Below are 21,837 nucleotides of genomic sequence, written 5' to 3'. Positions count from 1 at the left end.
AATATTGCTTGAGACCAGCCTGGGCATCATAGTGAAACCCCATCTGTATTTATTTTAAAATTCTCAATTTTTATAACCCCATTCCCTATCTCCTTTTGCTCGTAACAGCCCCACCCAGGCCTTATCTTCTGAAACTGTTGCATCTCTTTCAATTTATGTATTCTCATCGCTTCTCGGCCTTTTGGCTAAGATCAAGTGTAGTATCAATTTATGTATTCTCCTGTTTTGTCATTTGTCTCTAACCCATCCTTTTTCTTTTTTGAGATGGAGTTTTGCTCTTGTCGCCCAGGCTGGAGTGCATTGGCATGATCTCTGCTCACCTCAACCTCCACCTCCTGGGTCCAAGCAGTTCTCCTGCTTCAGCCTCCCAAGTGGCTGGGATTACAGGCATGTGCCACCATGCCTGGCTGATTTTGTATTTTTAGTAGAGACCGGGTTTCTCCATGTTGGTCAGGCTGGTCTCGAACTCCCTACCTCACCAACCTCAGGGGATCCGCCTGCCTTGGTCTCCCAAAGAACTGGGATTACAGGCGTGAGCCACTGCACTCAGCCTTTTTTTTTTTTTTTCTTGAGACAGAATCTTATTCTATTGCCCAGGCTGGAGTGCATTGGTGCAATCTCAGCTCACTGCAACCTCTGCCTTCTGGGTTCAAGCGATTCTCCTGCCTCAGCCTCCTGAGTAGCTGGGATTACAGGCGTGTACCACCACACCTGTCTAATTTTTGCATTTTTAGTAGAGACAGGGTTTCGCCATGTTGGCCAGACTGGTCTTGAACTCCTGACCTCATGTGTTCCACCTGCCTCAGCCTCCCAAAGTGCTGGGATTACAGGCGTGAGCCACCGCGCCCAGCCAATCCATCCTATTTCATAGTTCCCTTTTCCCATCCCATTCCTCCTGTTGGCCTCTTCCCCATTCTCTGTTGTCCTCTGTGGATGTTGAGACAATCTCTTCCCCTTTCTTCTGTGCCCTGTCAGCTGGAAATCTTCCATTTGGTAATGTACCGAAACTACCAGCGGAAGAATGACATGGATGAGCCTCCACCCCTGGACTACGGCTCCGGTGAGGATGATGGGAAGAGTGACAAGCGGAAAGTGAAAGACCCACACTATGCTGAGATGGAGGAGAAGTACTATCGTTTTGGCATCAAGCCAGAGTGGATGACTGTCCACCGTATCATCAACCACAGGTGAATCTTTGGTCCAAGGGAGGTCGGACCTGGTATGTGACACTATTCTTACCATGGTGATGACCCTATGTTAGTGTTTGCTGATTAACCAAATAATGAATCTAATCTTGACAACCTCTGCTGTTGCTCCAGCCTTTCTGGCCTTATTTCCTCCAGGTGAATGGGAGAAAATAGGAGATAAGTCCGGCCAGGCAGTGCCCCTTTTATCCTTTGCCTCCTGTCATCTCCAGTGGCATAAGACATGGCACATGAGTCTGGGGATAAGGGCATGAAAGCAAAACATGCGAAACATGATTCATCCATACCAGTGTTTTGAATATTTCTTTTTCATAGTACTTACTACTGCCTAAAGTTACCATATTTATTTAGTTATTTCAATGCTGCCTTCCCCACAAGACTCTGAGCTCCATGAGGAAAATACTTAGTGATGAGGTGAACAAATGATGTAGGGAGGGATCTCCAGGAATGTTTTGTGACAGTTGATTTTTAGGATACCATCCTGAAAAGGTTAGGCTGCCACTTCAGCTATTCTAAACTCCCTTCCAGCTGCCCACTGTTGAAGGCTGGGTGACAGATTCTGCATGTTTGCTGATAATTGCATATCTCAGGCCTTATTTCTGTTTGTGATCGTGTTTTTTTTCCCTCCTGCTCCTCCTCATGGCCTCCTGCCCCACAGTGTGGATAAAAAGGGGAATTACCACTATCTAGTGAAATGGAGGGACTTGCCATATGACCAGTCCACGTGGGAGGAAGATGAAATGAATATCCCTGAATATGAAGAACATAAGCAAAGCTACTGGAGACACCGGTGAGGGAAGGAGCTTGTGGATTAGAGGGAGTCTGAGGATGAGGGCATGAAAGCTAAAGCTCCAGCATAAAATGAGGGTACAGTAGGGACTGATTCAACCTGGAGTTTAGGGCGGTGGCCACCTGGCCTGGGTTGTTTGAGATGGGCTTGCTAAAGAGGTCTCGTAAGGAACAGAAACAAGTTCTGGCTGAGTGATGAAGAAGAGGATGCTCAAGAGTAAGAGGGTTGGTTCTTGAGGTGAAATCCAAAGGGTGAGAGTAAAGAGCCTGGGAAAAGGAAATATGGGAAAATCTAGGTCATGGACAGTGGGAAGTAGGTCTGGAATGGGTTCAGAAAAGAAAGTGCAGGGGTCCCAAGGACCAGGCCTCACTCAGACTCACTCTTTTTCCAGAGAACTAATTATGGGGGAAGACCCTGCCCAGCCCCGCAAGTATAAGAAGAAGAAGAAGGAGCTACAGGGTGATGGGCCTCCCAGTTCTCCCACTAATGATGTGAGTCCTCTCAGTTGGCATTTCTTGTTTCTGGAGCCATGGTGATTGAAGATTTTCCAAGAGCTACTGATGGAACTTCCCAGAGATTCAGTAACCTCCATGAAAAGTAGCTCTTCCTTCAGCATCCAGCGTTGCTTCAAGAGTTGCTAAGAATTTGGCCTGAAAGGGCAGAAACCACTAGAGATAGCTCACTGAGGGCTTTTTCACCAGCTGGCCCTTCCCCATGGTGCTGCTGGATATTGTCTTATGGAATGAGGGAGGGGGCTGAAGACTAGATGTGAGAACTTTCATAAACTCAGACCATAGTAAAGGGAATTGTAATCCAACTTGGTATCAGTGCCAGGGAGGAAGAGACTAAGACTGGAGGAGCCGCTGACTATCTCTTTGAGCTTTCTGACTTTTTGTCTCTATAGCCTACCGTGAAATATGAGACTCAGCCACGGTTTATCACAGCCACTGGAGGCACCCTGCACATGTATCAGCTAGAAGGGCTGAACTGGCTACGCTTCTCATGGGCCCAGGGCACCGACACCATTCTGGCTGATGAGATGGGGCTGGGCAAGACCATACAAACCATCGTCTTCCTCTACTCACTCTATAAGGAGGTGCTGGCTTCTAGGCCCTTGAGGGGGACAGCCTGGACTGGGGAAGTGGGGAGGGAGGAAAATGGAGTGTAGCAGGCAGAAGACTGGGGTATACAGCCTCTAGCCTAGACTTACGGCGCCCCCATTCTTGACTCACAGGGCCACACGAAAGGTCCCTTCTTGGTGAGTGCCCCACTCTCTACCATCATTAATTGGGAGCGGGAGTTCCAGATGTGGGCACCCAAATTCTATGTGGTGACATACACGGGTGACAAGGACAGCCGGGCCATCATTCGTGAGAATGAATTCTCCTTTGAGGACAATGCCATCAAAGGGGGCAAGAAAGCTTTTAAGATGAAGGTAAGCCCTTCTACCTCATATCCCCTAAGACCTCAAATCTGTCACTTCCTTTCCTCAGCCAGTTCAGTTTCTCTATTCCCCTTTCTCTTCACCTTTCTCTTTCTGTTCCTCCACCTGTCCTTATATCTCTGCAGTACTATCTGAGAGATGTGGCAGGTATTCCCAGGGGCATACATGGATCTGTCAGTACTGGAATTATGGGCAGAAGTTTGGGGACCATGGTCTGTAATCCCTGCGTAGAGGACAGAGTAATGACTCCTGTTAGGAGCCACAGTCAGGACAAGCTGTGGTTCGGGAGGTGTGGGTGCGTGGTTGTCAGGTGGCAGCTGAATAGGCAATATTTATGTTGGCAGAGGGAGGCACAGGTGAAGTTCCATGTTCTCCTGACATCGTATGAGCTGATCACCATTGATCAGGCAGCACTTGGTTCCATCCGCTGGGCCTGTCTTGTGGTGGATGAGGCCCATCGACTCAAGAACAACCAGTCCAAGGTGAGTGACTAAGAAACTTGAAGTTGTGGACTCCGACTTGCCCGGGTCCTAAAAAACAAAAAAAGTTTCAGACTACTTTCTGTAGTCTGGAAGGACGTCCAGGTTGGAAAAGGGAAAGGACCAGAGATTTGGGGCCTCTGATCCTGAGGGAAACGGGAGCTGGGGCAGGGAAAGGCCGATGCTGTGGGTCGGTTACTTGCCGCTATAAAGCCCATTCTCCTGCCTTGCTTTGCCCCATCTTTTAGTTTTTCAGGGTTCTCAACGGTTACAAGATAGATCATAAGTTGCTGCTGACAGGAACCCCATTGCAGAATAATCTGGAGGAGCTCTTCCATCTCTTGAACTTCCTCACCCCAGAGAGATTTAAGTAAGTGGTTCCCTAAGGGTGGTTGGTAGAGGTAAGAGGTGGAGCAGATAAAGTGAACTGGTAGAGGATTAATCTGAGGTAGATTGAGCCTGAGATCAGGGCAAAGAACTTGCCAACCTGTTAATTTTCTTGTCTCTTGGCTCTAAGCAACTTGGAGGGCTTCCTGGAGGAGTTTGCTGACATATCCAAAGAGGACCAGATTAAGAAACTGCATGATTTGCTGGGGCCACACATGCTACGGAGGCTCAAGGCAGATGTCTTTAAGAACATGCCAGCCAAGACAGAGCTCATTGTTCGGGTGGAGCTAAGTCCCATGCAGAAGTAAGATGCAAGTCGAGCTGCCTGGAGTAGGGGTTGGGGATTGATGGTAGCTTTCCAAGTGCAATATTGTAATTGCTTCCTTTATTGCTGGCCTTTAGGAAATACTACAAATACATCCTGACTCGAAATTTTGAGGCCTTGAATTCACGGGGTGGTGGGAACCAGGTGTCGCTGCTTAACATCATGATGGATCTTAAGAAGTGCTGCAACCATCCATACCTTTTTCCCGTGGCTGCTATGGTAGATACGCAGAGCAGGGAGCTGATAGACACCTGCTCTCTGGAAACATGGGTGGGGACTAGTTGGGAGGTGGGTATTGAGCCACAAGGGTGGAGCTGGGCTGGAAGGCCAGGGACTGCATCTCTGAGTGGAGTAGGAATTGGGAACGTGTGGAAGTTGGATTCGGGCGTTTGGCTTTCCACGCATGGTAAGAATATGTGGGCGTGTTTCCCAACTGACCTTCTCCTCCTTTCTCCTCCCTTTTCAGGAGTCCCCAAAACTCCCCAGTGGGGCTTATGAGGGTGGGGCACTTATTAAGTCGTCTGGGAAGCTCATGCTGCTACAGAAGATGCTGCGAAAGCTGAAGGAGCAAGGACACAGAGTGCTCATCTTCTCGCAGGTGACCTGTGCCCTTAGCTGTCTTTATATCTGCTTTCTCTTCCCTCTCCTCACCCTCCAGACTTTAATTTCTTACCCTTTTCCTGTGGCTGCTCTGGTATGACATGAGGAGATTCTTCCTGTAAGAGTTTCTTGTATAGTCAGTTTATTCTTGGCCTCTGATGCCTGTTCTTAAGGTTGTTGGAAGTTGAAGTCTGGCTCTAGTTCCTTTTCAGCTGCATGGGGGAAGGGTGAGGGTGAGCCATCTGCCTCCTTAGGGACCGGAATCATTTTTTCATCTTATTGGCAGGTGAGGGTGAAGGGCCACTCTGTACATACAATGACACAATTGTGAACAGATTTTCAGGGGGGTTCCTAGATTTCCCTGAAACCTTTTCATGGGTCTCAGAGAACCTCTGCCTTAGGAGAAACAATCTCAAATCAAGACAGTGTGATAAGAGGGCCAGACCTGGTGGCCACGCCTATAATCCCAGCACTTTGGGAGGCTGAGGCAGGAGGATCACTTGAGGTCAGGAGTTCAAAACTAGCCTGGCCAACATGATGAAACCCCATCTCTTCTAAAAACACTAAAATTAGCCAGGCATGGTGGTGCGCACCTGTAGTCTCAGCTACTAGGGAGGCTGAGGTGGGAGGATCACTTGAACCTGGGAGTGGACGTTTCAGTGAATCGAGGTCATGCCACTGTACTCCAGCCTGGGAGACAGAGTGAGACTCCATCTCAAAAAAAAATATGTATATATATATAAAAGAGAAAGTGACAAGAATGTGGAGTAATGAGGCTGTTAAGACAGGGCAGGGGTTCAGGTGTAAGGAATGGGGTTGAGTTTGTCTAAAGGAGTAGTTAGAACAAACAAGCCATCCCACCACCTTATTATTCCAGACTCCATCCTTTTCTCTTGCTCTAGATGACCAAAATGTTAGACTTGCTTGAGGACTTCTTAGACTATGAAGGCTATAAGTATGAGCGCATCGATGGTGGCATCACTGGTGCCCTGAGGCAGGAGGCCATCGATCGGTTTAACGGTGAGGGAGATACATTGGTCCCTGGGTGGGTGTGGGAGGCCTGAGAAACCTGTGCTAGGTCCCTGGGATGGGAGGGGGACTGGCTTGGGGGACATCGGAAACTTGAGTTGGGGGCATGGTGGTTTGTTGTCAGAGAACGTCTAGGAGCAGGTGGACAGAACTACTGGGTACGAGAAAAACCTGATCCAACTCTCATCTCCTAGCTCCTGGGGCCCAACAATTCTGCTTCCTCCTGTCCACCCGTGCTGGGGGCCTGGGCATCAATCTGGCCACGGCTGACACTGTCATCATCTTTGATTCTGACTGGAACCCCCATAATGACATCCAGGTGGGAATGGCATCCTGGAGCCCCTGTACCGTTTAGCAAGGAGATATGGGTTCATGGAGGGGGGTGGCATGCTCTGGGGTCAGAAATGAACCTCTTCTGGGAGGGGAGAAGACCCTTCTTTACCAGCTTTCTTTCCTGCGCATGTGGGCCTCTTCTCCCCAGCCACTCTGCTGGTGCACCCACCAGTTTCTCTTGCCCCTGCAGGCCTTTAGCCGGGCTCATCGGATTGGCCAGGCCAACAAAGTGATGATTTACCGGTTTGTGACTCGTGCGTCAGTGGAAGAGCGGATCACACAAGTGGCCAAGAGAAAGATGATGCTTACACACCTGGTGGTGCGGCCTGGGCTGGGCTCCAAGGCAGGCTCCATGTCCAAGCAGGAGCTGGACGACATTCTCAAATTTGGCACCGAAGAGCTGTTCAAGGATGAAAACGAGGGTGAGAACCTTTTCCGCAGCTCCCTGAAAGCAGGCCCCTGCTCTCTCAGGAGCACTTCCGAGCCCCCTGGGGAGAGAAAAACAACTCTTCTCTGCAGCCTTTGAAGAAAGGAGAGCCCTCTTTTAGTAGCCCTTGGAGGAAGGTTGGCCCCTTTCTTTGCATGTAGGGTTAGAACAAACAAAACAAAAACCTTTCAACACTGGCTCCCAGAGAAAGAGCCTTCTCCAGAGGCTCCTGTGAAAAGGATGCAGAGTAGAAGCTTTCCCATCAGCCTTAACTTTGGAACCCAAAGTTCCCTTTTGTTTTCCCTCTCACCAGGAGAGAACAAGGAGGAGGACAGCAGCGTGATTCATTATGACAATGAGGCCATCGCTCGGCTGTTGGACCGGAACCAGGATGCAACTGAGGACACTGATGTACAGAACATGAATGAGTATCTCAGCTCCTTCAAGGTGGCACAGTACGTCGTGCGGGAAGAAGACAAGGTGAGAGGCTGTGGGGGCCAGACAATCTATCCCAGGCCATCTCCAAAAGGCAGTATCCTTTACTTGGCCTTGAAGTAGGAGTGTCCCCCTGAGAGCAGTAGTGGTCCTGAAACAACAACTTCATCTAATGAGACTGGACTTCAGAGAGAAACCTAGGCACAGACAGCACTGATAAACACAGAAAGATACCTTCTGAGATGGTGCAGGAGAAACATGGTCAGAAGGGATTAGAGGAGAGATTGAGAAAACATGAGGAGAGAACATTGCAGGTAGGAGATGGCATGGAACATGTGCAATGTCTAGAAAAAGTATGCAGAGTTAAGAAACTCCAGGAATGGTGAGACCAGATTGGGCTGACGCAGCCGAGGAGGGATTTTGTTGCAGCAGAAGGATTAGCAAAGGAGACTCCCAGTGTTCATTCATTCTGCTGCCCTTCAGATTGAGGAAATCGAGCGGGAGATCATCAAGCAGGAGGAGAATGTGGACCCTGACTACTGGGAGAAGCTGCTGAGGCATCACTATGAGCAACAGCAGGAAGACCTAGCCCGGAATCTAGGCAAGGGCAAGCGGGTTCGCAAGCAAGTTAACTACAATGATGCTGCTCAGGAAGACCAAGGTGAGGACTGCCCCAGATGCAGGCAGTGAACAGGGAGGAAGTGATGATGGGTAGGGGCTTGAAGGCTGGGCTCTTTAGAGGGCAAGAGAGAAGCCTAGAAGTTAGAGCCTTCCACTGCTAAAAGGGAAAGACATAAAGTAGAGTCATTAGGAACTACCCGGAGGCCAGGGGGGTTTGCAGGTGACTGAAACTGTCTGGTGGTTGCACCACCAGGCATCCTGTGGACGCCCAGGGCCATTGCTTAGAGTAGGTTCGTCAGGAGAACCAGAGGTGCCCAGAGACTGAAAGTGGGCAATGAATGGCGAAGGCTTAGGATATGTAGCTCCCAAGTCAGACTTTGGGCAGTGTCTGGCATTCCCAGAAGAGCCAAGGCCAGAATAAAGGTAGACAAGTCTCCGAAGGGAGGAATCCAGCCACAAAGGGCCCCCGCATGGGCATATCCCGAGAACCTTCACTGACCACTGGGCCCTCTCCACCTTGACAGACAACCAGTCAGAATACTCGGTGGGATCAGAGGAGGAGGATGAAGACTTCGATGAACGTCCCGAAGGTGGCATCTCTTTTCCTGACTCTACCTCACCTCTTTCCATTTTATTTTCCAGTTTGCTTTAAGCCCACTGTTTTTATACAAGTAAAAAAATGTTTTGTGTGTGGAAGAACTCAAGATTGCAGATAAGCAGAAAGGAAGAAATGTTCATAGTCTCTCTGCTAGTAAACTTCAGCATGTGTATCCACATAGGCTAGATCAAGAAAGCTTGTTTCATTTTCCATTTTCACTGATAATCTGGCCTGTGTCAGATATCAGCTATTAATTTTAAAATATGACTGGTCCTTTTAGACTCACTGGGTTAGTAGTTCTGAAGTGCTTGGGAGAGAATTGGGAGCACCTCAAACATGACAGGAATGTTCCTGTGTTCTGTGTCTTGTGGAAATGAGGTGCTAAGGAGGACAGGCTTAGAGGAGGTGGTGGATTCTCTAACTGATGTCATCCCCACCCCCAGGGCGTCGACAGTCAAAGAGGCAGCTCCGGAATGAGAAAGATAAGCCACTGCCACCACTGCTGGCCCGAGTGGGGGGCAACATTGAGGTGAGAGCTGAGCCCAGAGTTCGTGAGTTCTCCAAGGAGGGCACGAGGGCCAGGGGCTGGAAACTGGAGCCTGAGTCACTGAGGGTGGAAAGGACAAGACCTAAGAATGCTGGACATCCGTTACCACTGCCCCCTTCCCCCCACCCTCAGGTGCTGGGCTTCAACACCCGTCAGCGGAAGGCTTTCCTCAATGCTGTGATGCGCTGGGGGATGCCACCACAGGATGCCTTCACCACGCAGTGGCTGGTGCGGGACCTGAGGGGCAAGACTGAGAAGGAGTTTAAGTGAGTGTGGGTGATACAGGGATGAGTTGGACGCAAGGGTAAGAGCTTTGGGTATTACTTTCTTCCTCGTGGCCACCACATGATGTGACCTTACTCAACTGATAAACACCCTCCCTGCCGTACAACACTTCCTGGCTCGATTTCCTGGGGGGTGGTCTCAGCCTACTCCACCTCCCCTCAGCCGAGCCTAGAGTAGAGGGGCCAGGCATCCTCCCCAGAGGAGAGACGTTTGAGCAAGGAGCCTCTCCACGGCTGTCCCAGCCTCACATTTACTTGGCCACAATAACCTGGCAGGAGGAGCTGGTGGAAAGGATGAAGAGCTGACTGATGGGGCCCAGGAATGAAGTACCAAGGCCAAGGGGAAAGACTTGGGGTGGGGCACGGGAGGACAGTTAGAATTTGGAAGGCTGGTAATGGTAAGAGTGAGAAGCCCAGGGGAGGAGCCCTGGAGCACCTGGAGATTTGGGGGTTTGAGGGTTCTCAGTCATCCTTGCGCCTCCCTCATATACCCTATACCTTTTCTTTTGCTCCCCTAACCCTCCTCCCACCCCCATGCTCCTTAGGGCCTATGTGTCTTTGTTCATGCGCCATCTGTGTGAGCCTGGGGCAGACGGCTCTGAAACCTTTGCCGATGGGGTCCCTCGGGAGGGGCTGAGTCGCCAGCAGGTGTTGACCCGCATTGGAGTCATGTCTCTCGTCAAGAAGAAGGTAGCAGTCTTCCTCTCCCCCAAAGAATCAAGCTGACTGCTTAGTCTCTGTCCTTCCTCTGCCTCTGTCTCTGAGTTGTAAGCTTGCACTGGTGTGAGATGGAGGAGACTGGAGCTTCCTGTGTGTAAGTGCCTGGAGCTGACACACCTGTGCCTCCCACCCTCCCCCCGCAGGTGCAGGAGTTTGAGCACATCAATGGGCGTTGGTCAATGCCGGAACTGATGCCCGACCCCAGTGCTGACTCTAAGCGCTCCTCCAGAGCCTCCTCTCCTACCAAAACGTCTCCCACCACTCCTGAGGCTTCTGCTACCAACAGTCCCTGCACCTCTAAACCTGGTAATCAGGAGTCAGGATGGTGGGAGAGACAGAAAGGGAGTCAGGAGTCAGGGCGGGAGAACCTCTGCCTTTATCACTGTCCTTTCCCTGAAGCTACTCCAGCTCCAAGTGACAAAGGAGAAGGCATAAGGATACCTCTTGAGAAGGAGGAAGTTGAAAGCCAAGAGGAAAAGCCAGAGAAGAACAACAAAATTGGGGAGAAGATGGAGACAGAGGTGTGTGGATTCCCCTGTAGAGCAGGAGGGGAGGGGGCTTGGAGGCCAGGTGCCTAGGAGCCCTCTGGCTCATCCTGACCCCATTGTCCTCTTCCAGGCTGATGCCCCCAGCCCAGCCCCATCACTTGGGGAGCAGCTGGAGCCAAGGAAGATTCCTCTAGAGGATGAGGTGCCAGGGGTACCTGGAGAGATGGAGCCTGAACCTGGGTACCGTGGGGACAGAGAGAAGTCAGGTGGGTGCATGGCCTTAGGAGTGATGGGGGATTAGAATTTGGGATTTATTTCCCTCTTCTGGGGTCAGGGGATGAGGGTAACATCGTCCCTTCCTATCCCCTACCCCCTCCCACAGCCACAGAGTCGACGCCAGGAGAAAGGGGGGAGGAGAAGCCGTTGGATGGACAGGAACACAGGGAGAGGCCGGAGGGGGAAACAGGGGATTTGGGCAAGAGAGGTAATGGGTGGAAGGACCAAACACCTGGGTCCCTGAGGGCATCAGGGGAGGTGGAGTCTGGGGAACCGAATGCTTGGGTCCTGGGGGGGTAGCTGTTCAAAAGGCCAGTATAGTACAGTACAGATAGTAGTCTTGGGACCTGGGAGGAGGCTGTCCTGAGCTGTGAGCTTTGCCCTGTCTGTCCTAACAGAAGATGTAAAAGGTGACCGGGAGCTTCGACCAGGGCCTCGAGATGAGCCACGGTCCAATGGGCGACGAGAGGAAAAGACAGAGAAGCCCCGGTTCATGTTCAATATCGCAGATGGTGGCTTCACAGGTTGGGGAGACTCTCGCTGCTTTCTGCTCCTCACGGGGATCTGCTCATCCTCATGGGGTTTCTCGTTTTGCCTGAGGCTTCCTGCTACCTTTAATTCCAAGTAAATTCCAATGAAGTATGTTGCATGCTGACTCCGATCCTTGCTCTAAATCTCTCTTTAAGTATCCCTCCTAACTCCAAAGCTGGCTCTAATCCCACCTTTATTCTGATTTCTAACTTGAACCTGGTTAGTAACTGATTTTGTTCCTAACTCCTAAACTAACGTTTACCCGTTCCTCTTCTGGGTCCTTAGTTCTCTTCCATGATTCAGTTTCCCCGTGTCTACCTGTCTGTTGGACTAAGTGCAGTCTACAAACCCCTGTTTCCTCTTCTGTCTGCTGCCTTCTTTTCAGAGCTTCACACACTGTGGCAGAATGAGGAACGGGCAGCTATTTCCTCGGGGAAACTCAATGAGATCTGGCACAGAAGACATGACTATTGGCTTCTGGCTGGGATTGTCCTGTATCCTTTGATATGCATGCAAGAAGAAGAAGGTTCTCTCAAGCTGGGAAAAAAAAAAGGATGATGATGTCACACTCAGGGACAGGGGCTGGTGCCACACTTTGGGGAGTCAGGTGGAAAGGAAGAAGTGTTCAAAGCTAAGCCCATTCCTGTTAAATTCCTTGATGGTTCCCTTTCCTTCCTTGGTAGCCATGGCTACGCACGGTGGCAGGACATCCAGAATGATGCTCAATTTGCCATTATCAATGAGCCATTTAAAACTGAAGCCAATAAGGGGAACTTTCTGGAGATGAAAAATAAGTTCTTGGCCCGGAGGTTCAAGGTGGGAATGAGGGAGGAAAGGAACGGGTTATAGAGGGGCTTGGGTCAGAAGTGAGATCAGATCTAGCTGGAACTTAGGGAAGGTTAACACCTTCAGGGCTGAGGTGATGCTTGGGGCAAGACCAAAGTGTAACTTTGTGCTTGGGAGTGTGGTCTGGGTCAGGGTTGATGCTAGGTTTTGCAGCTGGGAATGCTCTGGGCCAGCAGTGAGGGCCGGGTGGGTCTCCTGCTGTGTCCGGTCCCCCCATCCCCCACTCACCCACTACTGGCAGAGCCCTGGCGTCACCTCTCAACCCTGTGCCCTCAGCTCCTGGAGCAGGCGCTGGTGATTGAGGAGCAGCTGCGGCGGGCGGCCTACCTGAACCTGTCGCAGGAGCCGGCGCACCCCGCCATGGCCCTCCATGCCCGCTTCGCCGAGGCCGAGTGCCTGGCCGAGAGCCACCAGCACCTCTCCAAGGAGTCGCTGGCGGGGAACAAGCCGGCCAACGCCGTCCTGCACAAGGGTAAGGGCCGCGGCGGCCCCGCGCGGGGGAGGGCCCACAACGCTGCGTAAGTCTTCACCCCGCACCTCTCAAAATCTTCCCAACCCTCTGACCCCGCTACCCTCTGAACCACCCCCCTCTGACCTCTAACCCCACCCCTGCCCACCTGGCACCGCCTTGGATTTTAGCCTCTAGGACTTGTGCAAGCCAGCCCTCATCCATGCCTGATAGCATTCACATCTGTGCCCCATAGAGGGACCTGCCCCAAACTCCATGTCCCCTCCACACAATGGGGCCTCTTCATTGGCGGTGCCTGCCATACTGCTAACGTCATCCAGTTAGGGGCCTTGGCCTGTGTATGCACCATACAAATCCTTGGTTCTGATAAAACAAATCACATTCCCTCACATCTCTCTCACCCCATGTGGCAGACACTACCACCCATCTGACCCTATCCCATGAAGCTTCCCTTTGACCTTCGACCTTCGACCTTTCCTCCTACCCCCTCTTACCCTGCCAGTGATAGAGATTATGTCCCAAAGCCCTCTAACCGTCTAATCCTGAGTGATGTAGTGACTGACTCCTGGCCCCTTTGATCCCTGTTCTAATTCCTCAAATCTGTAATACTGACCTTCTAACCTCCCTCTCCCCTTACATATGAAAACCTTGATTCCTTAAAGCTTTGACACCACTCACCACCTCCCATGCCTCCTGACTATTTCCTCCCCATCATCCCCAACCCCAAACCTTGCTCTTCCAGTATGAGATGTTCTGACAACTCCCCGCCCCCATGTTTTCCAATGTCCCCCCCCATCCTCCTTTTCTTCATACTCCCTTTTTCTTTCTTCTTTCTTTCCATTTGTCTTCTGTGGTCATCTGTTCTCTCTGTCTTTCTTCCTGATGCTTTTTCTTCGCCCCTGAGTTGCTTCCGTTTTCTGTCTACTTGTTTTACTTCCTTGATTTCTGGTTCTTTGACATCCGTATCCTTCTCTCTTGCTCTTTTTCTGCCTGTATCTGTCCATCTGATGCCTCTTTTCCTGGCTCCATCTCTCTATTTCCCTGTCTTTCTCTTCCCCTTCTTTCTCTGTGGCCCGGGCCCCAGTTCTGAACCAGCTGGAGGAGTTGCTGAGCGACATGAAGGCGGACGTGACCCGCCTGCCAGCCACACTGTCGCGAATACCCCCCATCGCAGCCCGCCTTCAGATGTCCGAGCGCAGCATCCTCAGCCGGCTGGCCAGCAAGGGCACGGAACCTCACCCCACACCGGTAACCCTCTTTTCCCCTAACTCCAATTTTTCCTGTTTGTGTTCCTCCTGCACACATACAAACACTTCCATCAGAATCCTATACAATATGGAGAAATAACTTGCTAGAACACAGTCTTCACCCTTGAGTGAGTCTCCCTGCCTGTGTGTCCTACCCTTAGTAGTTGTAGAGTGTGCTTGATAATGTCTCTCCTGCAGTTTCTTTCCTCTCACAAACTATGAACTAACTCCAACTTCTGCTTACTCTGTTCCAGGCCTTCCCCCCGGGTCCCTACGCTACACCTCCGGGGTACGGGGCGGCCTTCAGCGCCGCACCCGTAGGGGCCTTGGCCGCCGCAGGCGCCAATTACAGCCAGATGCCAGCAGGGTCCTTCATCACAGGTCAGCTGGTGTTTTCCTACTTCCTGCTACTCACACTCCTCCTTTGCCACATTTTATCTCTGCTCAGCTGCCCTTTAACTGCCCTAGTCCATCTCATTTCCTTGGTGATGTCTGGTGTTTTATGGGATAGAGTTGTTCTAGGCTGTCCCTCCCATCCCTTTCTTAACCCCTCTTCTATCCACTTTATCAAAAACCAGAGTTGTAGTAGTTCTGTGGCTTGGTGTCTTCTACCCGAGCCACCTCCTTCCGAGTTCCTTCAAGGGAAAGTGAGTATGAAACCCGCGGGGGTATAGTGAGAGTGGGAACACATGTTCAATCATGTGGCACAGAGTGGAATCTCAGGGAAAGGGGTTTGCCCTAGTCTTCCCACCTTTACCTGGGGCAACTCGAAATGGCAGGAAGTGACCTAGAAGTGAGCATATACCCTTGTCATGAAGTGACGTTTGGGAGTGATGTGGGGATTAAACTTTCCTTACCCCCTTCCCAAACAGCCGCCACCAACGGCCCTCCAGTGCTGGTGAAGAAGGAGAAGGAAATAGTGGGGGCATTGGTATCAGACGGGCTGGATCGGAAGGAGCCCCGAGCCGGGGAGGTGATCTGTATAGACGACTGACTGGATCCCAGGCCTGCCCTTCACCCAGGCCCCGTCCCCGAGGCCGACCCCCAGCTCAAGCACTGGGGCCTGCTGCCAACCCTCTGCCTTCCCCACCCCTTGGGCCATCACTGGGCTAGGAACCCCTTTGCCCTTCTCTGCAGCTCCTCTCTTCAAGAAGGGCCCTTTGTCTTTCTCCACTCCCACGCACCTTTCCCACCAAGCCTTGAAGACTGTGCTGGTGAGAAGAGGTCTGGGTGGGAGATGGTTTGCAGGGTCTTCCAAGTACCTTCATCCCCCACTGCCAAGTATACACAACTTCCCAGTAAATGGTTGTGGGGAGGAAAGAGGTGGAGCCTCCCCAGTCGTTTCCCTGCAGTATCAGCTCCATCTCTTGCAGAAGTGGAGGATTAGCCTTGCCTGGCCTTTAGGAACTTTTGTGGGGAAGACAGCTTTGAAGAGAGGAGGGGGACTTTTAGAGAGGGACGAAAATGAGCCCTGGGAGGGAGGAAGGGAAGAGGAGGGGTGGCTGCATGTTACCTTCCCTACCTCTCCCCACATGGAGGGTGGAGCAGTTATGAGGGAGGAAGTCAATTGCTGTTCAGCCTCAGAATAAAGGCGCCGTTCACTGGCTCAGTTACCTCCTGTGTACCAGCATCTTGTGTTGGGAATATTCCCCCCTCTCTAGGGACCAAGGACCACTCCTACAAAAAGAGTAATGGTTGGGTGATACTCCCTCAAGCCAAAGAGGAGCTCCCCAACCTGTTCTAGGGACCCAGGTAACCTAGAAGGGTGGGACAGAATACAGTGGGCCAGACATGGGGGAAGCTGCCAGCTCTGGGGCCCAGGTTCCTGGAAGACTTTACTACCCTCCCTCCTCAAGGCCTAGATACAGACTACATTCGCTAAGTCAGGCAGGGGACCTAGTCAGGGTCTTGGGACCTACCTTGTCGTTGGGACCAGAGCAAAATAGTGGAGGGCAGGTTAGGGAAATGTGGGCACATCCCCCATGCCAGGAGGGGCCAGGGAGAGTGGCAGTTTGCATGGCGAACCCCCCACTTCCTCTTTGCTGCCCCTTCACCTTCTTGCCACCCCTTTCCCAGTATCTCTTCACACCCACTCCTGGTCTGTCCTGATCCCCTCTTCTGTATCAGGTTTATTGGTTGTACATATAAATTATACTTTCCTTTCTGTGTGCTCTGTTATTTTTTATGGGGTGGCGGGGAGTTTTTGGGGGGAGGGATAAGAAAGGTTGTTGCTTTCTGCCTTTTCTTTTAAAAAAAAAATTTATGGCTTTTTTTTTCTCATTTTATCTCTTGGATCATTCACTAAAACTGAGGTTCTTCCAGCCCCAACTATGTGATAGGCTCAGTGTAGAGAAGGAGCGTGAGCAGCAGATACCTACATGGCCTCAGGCTGACTTCAGAGAGAGTGGGACTTACTGGACAGAAGTGTAGTGGGAGGAGTGCCTAGCAAGATTCGAAACTGCCTTCCAGCCATCCTTCTGATCATCCTTTCCACCTTCAAGTTGCTTAGTTCCCCTAAGAGTCAGTAGAGGTCACTACAGCTCCACAGGTTTAGTTCCAGTATGAAGCAAAGGCACACTTTTTTTTTTTTTTAAGGAGGGTCAGATCTGTCTAGCTTACCGAAGATTTGAACTGCTAAGCACCTCCTGGATGTTTATTGTTCATTAAACAGAGCCTCTCAGAGATTGAGAGAGGCCAGATACTTAGTTCACAAGGCGATTGTATTAAAAAATAAAAGATAAAAACCAAACAAATATTTATTGAGTACATACTATACATTAACACTGCTGTTGGCCCTGGAGATAAAACAGTCACAAGTCAGCCCTTGCTCCGATGGGGCTTACGCTCCAGTGGGGACACCCACAAAGCATGAAAATAAAAGCAGTAAAAATAAAACAGGGCATTATGTTACTGAGGGGTGGGGTAAAAGGCTCTATTACGTTGAAGGCAGAAAAAGCCCTCTCAGAAGAGGGAGGATTAAGCTGAGACATAAGAACAGGAAGATGCCAAAACAGGGTTACAAAAATTGAGGTTTATACCCTGTAAATATATACAAGTATGATCTGTCAATAAAAAACAATATATTTTTAAAAGTTTGGAGACCCCTAAAAAAATTGAAGTTAATAATAAGTTCACATTTTTAACTAAAAAATGTAACACAGTAGGTTAGGATTTCTTCAGCAATAGAATGTTACTTCACAACTTTAGATAAAATAATGTATCAATCATAGCTATTATGCTTTAAATATTCTACCTACAGATGGTGATATCCTAAAGAGTCTAGGATCTAGACCAATGGTACTTAAATTTTCACATGCACACAAATCACCTGGGATTTTTAAAATGCGAGTCTGGCAGGGCGCGGTGGCTCATTCCTGTAATCCCAGCACTTTGGGAGGCCTAGGTGGGTGGTTCACTTGAGGTCAGGAGTTTGAGACCAGCCTGGCTAACATATCGAAAACCCCATCTCTACTAAAAATAGAAAAATTAGCCAGGTGTGGTGGCAGACACCTGTAATCCCAGCCACTTCGGAGGCTGAGGCAGGAGAGTTGCTTGAACCTGGGAGGCAGAGGCTGCAGTGAGCCTGGGGCGACAGAGCAAGGCTCTGTCTCAGAAAAACAAAAAACTCTGCCAGAGTCTGATTCAGAAAGTCTGGAGTGGGATCCTGGAGTGAGACTGCATTTCCATCAACAGTACACCAACACTGCTGGTCTTTGACTATGACTATATGGTGGTAAGATACAGGATTTTAAAATAGAATTTATGCATATATACAACAGGTGATGTCCCATTATGGGATACAAGCTTAAAATTGTAAAATTGTATAAATATCTTTTCAATAGCACCATTGTTTCCCTGTGACTGTGAAGATAACACAGATAATAGCAAAAGTTTGAAATATGATGCCTTTCCCAAATGGCTCTCCCTTCCTACTTTGATAGGCTCTAATTAGGTACCTTACATAAATGCCCTTTGGAATTTCTGATACCTGCCCTAGCAGGTTGAAGGGAGATTCAAAAATGAAGTAAGGCTCCTAGTCATAGTCATAGGCAGGGAGCCATCTCAATTTTTGGAGCACAGAACTGGGAGTGGGGAGACAGCAGGCATACCAGCACCCTTACATGCCAGAGAAGTGAGATTAACATGACACGAAAATTAGCCTCTTCTCTCCGGTTCCATCTTAAAAAAAAAAAAATCAAACCATTGACAAAGAATTGCTAAAATGGGACCTGTTGCTCCCACACACCAGAGCCACCCTGGACAAAAGCCAGAGTCCCAGCTAAGAAAACAGTCTGCCTTCTTCCCACGGTAACGTAGGCTTTGTTTATATCATTCCTTGGCCACTCCATCCTGGAAATGTAAGACTGGCACAGTCAGTAGATGGGGGCGAGTTCGTCTAGGAGCCTCCCCAACTCAGCATCAACACCTCCCAGGGCATTCCCTTCTGCCCTGGACTCATCTCTCTCATCACGTGCCAATCCTGGGATCTGAGAGAGGGTAGTCTTGGCATCAGCCCCCGCAAGGCTGCAGCTCCCACCTGTAGCTTCCTTTGGCTGTAGCTTCCGAGTTCCTCGATTACAACGTGCAATGGGTCAGGTGGGCAATGTCTTTGATCTCCGGACAGTAGAGCACTGCGGGAAAGAAGAAGGGTTAGTGGCAGCAGAGCAAGCCAACGAACCCCAGCGTTCCTCGGCGCTCTCTCCCCTGCATCCTCCCCTGGCAGCCCCTCACCGTTGCTAGGCAGCGGACGCCGCCAGCGGCGCGCGGGCGCCAGGACTCTGTCCCAGAGCCTCCGGAGGACGCACCACCCAGCGCTTCTAGGCCCCGCCCCCTTCTCGCTCTCCCTTTCCTCCTCCGCCTCTCCTTCAGCGTCGCCGCTTTCCTTGGCCGGGTTCCCCGCCTCATCTCGTTCGCACTCGGCCCGCGCTTTTTTCTCCAATCGCGACCACAACTCCGAGTCGAGGGCGATCTCCGTGACGCCGCCGCGCTGGAGCGGCGAGGGCGCCCGGCAGAAGGGGCACTTGATCACGCGGCGCAGGCGCACCACGCGCGCGGCAGCCCCGCCGCCGTCCCCGCGCGCCGCCAGCTCGCGGAGGCAGGCGGTGCAGAGCGTGTGGCCGCAGCGGGCACGCGCCGTCCCGGGCAGGCGGCGGGGCGCGCGGACACCGAGGTTGAAAGGGCGGTAGCATATGTTGCAGTCCAGCTCGCCCCGCTCCGGAAGAGAGGGCACCCTCACCAAGAGCTGCATCGTGCCCGCCGCGGATTCGAGGACGTCGCTAACGCTGCTGTCTCCGTGGACAAAACAAGCAGACCCTTCTGGGGCCGGCGCCGCGGCCTCTTTCCCCTTTTAATAGGGGAATAAGTGAGGCTCCACCCTTCGAAGCGTCATGCCTTGATCCGGCCGCTCCCTGTGGTGGCACGTGTTGGGGCGGTGGAGGTGTGAGGCCAGGAATGACAGCGATGGTGGAGTGGGGGAGGCGGCCCAGACCATGCCAGGACCAGAGCCCTGGGGTCCAAAGCACCCATCCACTCCCTTCCTCTCCACTCCCAGGGAGTGGGGTGGAGCTTTCCTTCTCCCCCGAAGCAGTGCCAGCACTCCTTAATTCTACTATGTGCAAATCCCCAGGTCCTTTTCTGTTCCTGAGCCTTCTGTAATTGGCACAGGTTTCTAAAGACCCCTTGGCCTATTCAGTTTGCTCACAGTGAGTTTCACAATCCCACCCAGTTTCCTAACACTGCCCATTCTGCCCAACCGTTAGTGGTCCCCTGGGCCTTTGAATCTATTTCGCCCTCAGTTCTCATTATACATGAGCTCTCTGTGTTGCTTGTAAGGCTGGCTTCCTAAATTTCATTCTCCTCAAACTGCTCAACCCTCACTGATAGCTCAGCCTAAGGAGGGACCTAGATTCCAGGACTATGGCTTTAGGAATGCTGGGAATCCTTTCCTTCCGGAGGCCTGGACACCCACACATCATGATGGCCCCAGCAAAGCACCCCAGCATGAGCTCTGACTCAGGGGTCTGACTTCTCCCCCTGGTAAACAGGACATGGCACTCACAACCCACATTCCCCTCATGGTGCCACACCCATACACAGCTGCCTCCTCAACCTCCTCTCCTGAACCTGAAGCCCAGGTTCTGTTGTACAGGGTAATAACACAGTCTAGAGCCAGCTGGCTTGAGTTCAAATCCTAGCTTCCACCTCTTTCTAGCTGTGACACTTTGGGCAAGTTACTTAATTTCTCTGGGCCTTGGTTTCCTAAGTTATAAAATGTGGATAATAATAGTGAGGACTGAATGAGCTTATATGAGGAAAGTGATTCAAACGGTGTCCAGTACACAGTAAGCACCAGGTAAGTGCTATATTAGCTACTATGATTATCCTGTGCCACCAGCCTTTATTGTATTTGCTTTAACTTCTCAGTACCCAACATTTTCAACACCCATCCTTCTTGACCAATATGTACAAGATGGGCTTCTCTACACCCATGGCATTTACCAGCTATCACAGGCAATGCAGAGCTGGCTTTTTAACCTAAATTGTTAAAACCTACTACGTAATCTTTTTTGAGGAGGTATATCATTATTATCATTATTATTATTATTATTATTATTTTATTGAGACGGAGCCTTGCTCTGTTGTCCAGGCTGGAGTGCAGTGGCACGATCTTGGCTCACTGCAGCCTCTGCCTCCTGGGTTCAAGTGATTCTCCTGTCTCAGCCTCCTGAGTAGCTGGGATTACAGGAACATGCCACCATACCTGGCTAGATTTTTTGTATTTTAGTAGAGATGGGGTTTCACCGTGTTCCCCAGGCTGGTCTTGAACTCCTGAGCTCAGGCAGTCTGCCTACCTCAGCCTCCCAAAGTGCTAGGATTACAGGTGTGAGCCACCTCACCCAGCCCCATTATTTTTAAGCAAACATTTCAGAACTTTTGAATGGTATTGTCTGTGATCATGGGAGAAGCTGTCTACTTATTACAGTGATGCTCTCACAATTCAAAACTTTTCTGTCTTAAAAGGACTGGTAGAGCTGGGCACAGTGGCTCTTGCCTGTAATCCCAGCATTTTGGGAGGCTGAGGCAGGTGGATAACTTGAGGTCAAGAGTTCAAGACCAGCCTGGCCAACATGGTGAAACCCTGTCTCTACTAAAAATACAAAAATTAGCTGGGCATAGTGGCTCACACCTGTAGTCCCAGCTATTCAAGAGGCTAAGGCATGAGAATTACTTGAACGCAGGAGGCGGAGGTTGCAGTGAGTCAAGATCACACCACTGCACTCCAGCCTGGGCAATAGAGTAAGACTCAGTCTCAGTCTTCAAAAAAAAAAATAAAATAAAAAAGGGGGTACTGGTACATGTCTATTGTTAATAAATACATGATAAAGTACAAAACAAAAGACTATGAGGAAATGATAACTTTACCAAGCAGCGCCCACAATCAACTGTACCCTCCATGGTAAGCATTACAGGCATGAGCCACTGCACCTGGCCCATCTTAATCTTTTAAGGTAGATTTGATGATGTAAATGCTCCCAAAGTGCTAGATAGCCTAAGGCTCGAGACATCAGTTGCCTGCTCCACAGCCCTTGTTGTTTATCTCCAAGAACCCTAATGGATGACCTCCATGTCCAAATCAGCATTTCTTCCAGTTTTCCGCCCCTTTATTTGCCCAATTCTAGAAACCTAGATGTTATCCTTGGTCTTGCCCTTGCCCTTGCTTTCCTGTACTGACCCATCAGCAAGCCAGGTCTATTTT

At 50.6% G+C, this 21,837-nt stretch overlaps 2 protein-coding genes, 1 non-coding gene and 1 pseudogene across 16 annotated transcripts in view; 3 read left to right on the top strand and 1 right to left on the bottom strand.

The window, feature by feature from the left end:
- Positions 1 to 16,245, top strand: part of CHD3 (chromodomain helicase DNA binding protein 3) — a 28,448-nt gene extending 12,203 nt beyond the window's left edge. For 7 of the 14 annotated variants that reach the window (XM_017531551.2, XM_017531554.2, XM_017531550.2 and 4 more), the window contains 30 exons: positions 976 to 1,187; positions 1,864 to 1,995; positions 2,387 to 2,486; positions 2,900 to 3,091; positions 3,230 to 3,430; positions 3,784 to 3,921; positions 4,167 to 4,288; positions 4,436 to 4,609; positions 4,708 to 4,849; positions 5,097 to 5,228; positions 6,133 to 6,250; positions 6,454 to 6,578; positions 6,783 to 7,014; positions 7,333 to 7,499; positions 7,938 to 8,115; positions 8,600 to 8,665; positions 9,117 to 9,202; positions 9,353 to 9,486; positions 10,050 to 10,194; positions 10,368 to 10,530; positions 10,624 to 10,745; positions 10,843 to 10,978; positions 11,095 to 11,196; positions 11,384 to 11,512; positions 11,905 to 12,013; positions 12,203 to 12,335; positions 12,642 to 12,883; positions 13,919 to 14,082; positions 14,336 to 14,462; positions 14,954 to 16,245. In XM_017531551.2, the coding sequence (XP_017387040.1) occupies positions 976 to 1,187; positions 1,864 to 1,995; positions 2,387 to 2,486; positions 2,900 to 3,091; positions 3,230 to 3,430; positions 3,784 to 3,921; positions 4,167 to 4,288; positions 4,436 to 4,609; positions 4,708 to 4,849; positions 5,097 to 5,228; positions 6,133 to 6,250; positions 6,454 to 6,578; positions 6,783 to 7,014; positions 7,333 to 7,499; positions 7,938 to 8,115; positions 8,600 to 8,665; positions 9,117 to 9,202; positions 9,353 to 9,486; positions 10,050 to 10,194; positions 10,368 to 10,530; positions 10,624 to 10,745; positions 10,843 to 10,978; positions 11,095 to 11,196; positions 11,384 to 11,512; positions 11,905 to 12,013; positions 12,203 to 12,335; positions 12,642 to 12,883; positions 13,919 to 14,082; positions 14,336 to 14,462; positions 14,954 to 15,194 (4,464 nt within the window). In that variant the 3' untranslated portion in view covers positions 15,195 to 16,245. The remainder of the gene's footprint in view (positions 1 to 975; positions 1,188 to 1,863; positions 1,996 to 2,386; positions 2,487 to 2,899; positions 3,092 to 3,229; positions 3,431 to 3,783; positions 3,922 to 4,166; positions 4,289 to 4,435; positions 4,610 to 4,707; positions 4,850 to 5,096; positions 5,229 to 6,132; positions 6,251 to 6,453; positions 6,579 to 6,782; positions 7,015 to 7,332; positions 7,500 to 7,937; positions 8,116 to 8,599; positions 8,666 to 9,116; positions 9,203 to 9,352; positions 9,487 to 10,049; positions 10,195 to 10,367; positions 10,531 to 10,623; positions 10,746 to 10,842; positions 10,979 to 11,094; positions 11,197 to 11,383; positions 11,513 to 11,904; positions 12,014 to 12,202; positions 12,336 to 12,641; positions 12,884 to 13,918; positions 14,083 to 14,335; positions 14,463 to 14,953) is intronic. The other 7 variants (XM_017531564.2, XM_017531558.2, XM_017531549.2 and 4 more) reach the window with 6 other exon arrangements.
- Positions 166 to 335, top strand: LOC119471767 (annotated as a pseudogene).
- On the top strand, positions 9,619 to 9,757 carry LOC119471763. Its single transcript, XR_005200848.1, has one exon.
- A 567-nt stretch (positions 16,246 to 16,812) lies between the features above and the next one.
- Positions 16,813 to 19,329, bottom strand: RNF227 (ring finger protein 227). The gene is made up of 2 exons (XM_037739648.1): positions 18,813 to 19,329; positions 16,813 to 18,712 (listed from the first exon to the last, which is right to left on the bottom strand). Exons 1-2 carry the CDS (start codon positions 19,327 to 19,329, stop codon positions 18,657 to 18,659), a joined length of 573 nt encoding a protein of 190 aa, XP_037595576.1. The 3' UTR covers positions 16,813 to 18,656.
- Between the last annotated feature and the right edge of the window lie 2,508 nt (positions 19,330 to 21,837).

The sequence above is a fragment of the Cebus imitator genome, unplaced genomic scaffold (genome assembly GCF_001604975.1).
Source record: "Cebus imitator isolate Cc_AM_T3 unplaced genomic scaffold, Cebus_imitator-1.0 Scaffold72, whole genome shotgun sequence".
Taxonomy (NCBI): domain Eukaryota; kingdom Metazoa; phylum Chordata; class Mammalia; order Primates; family Cebidae; genus Cebus; species Cebus imitator.
This window is presented reverse-complemented; position numbering and strand designations above follow the sequence as displayed.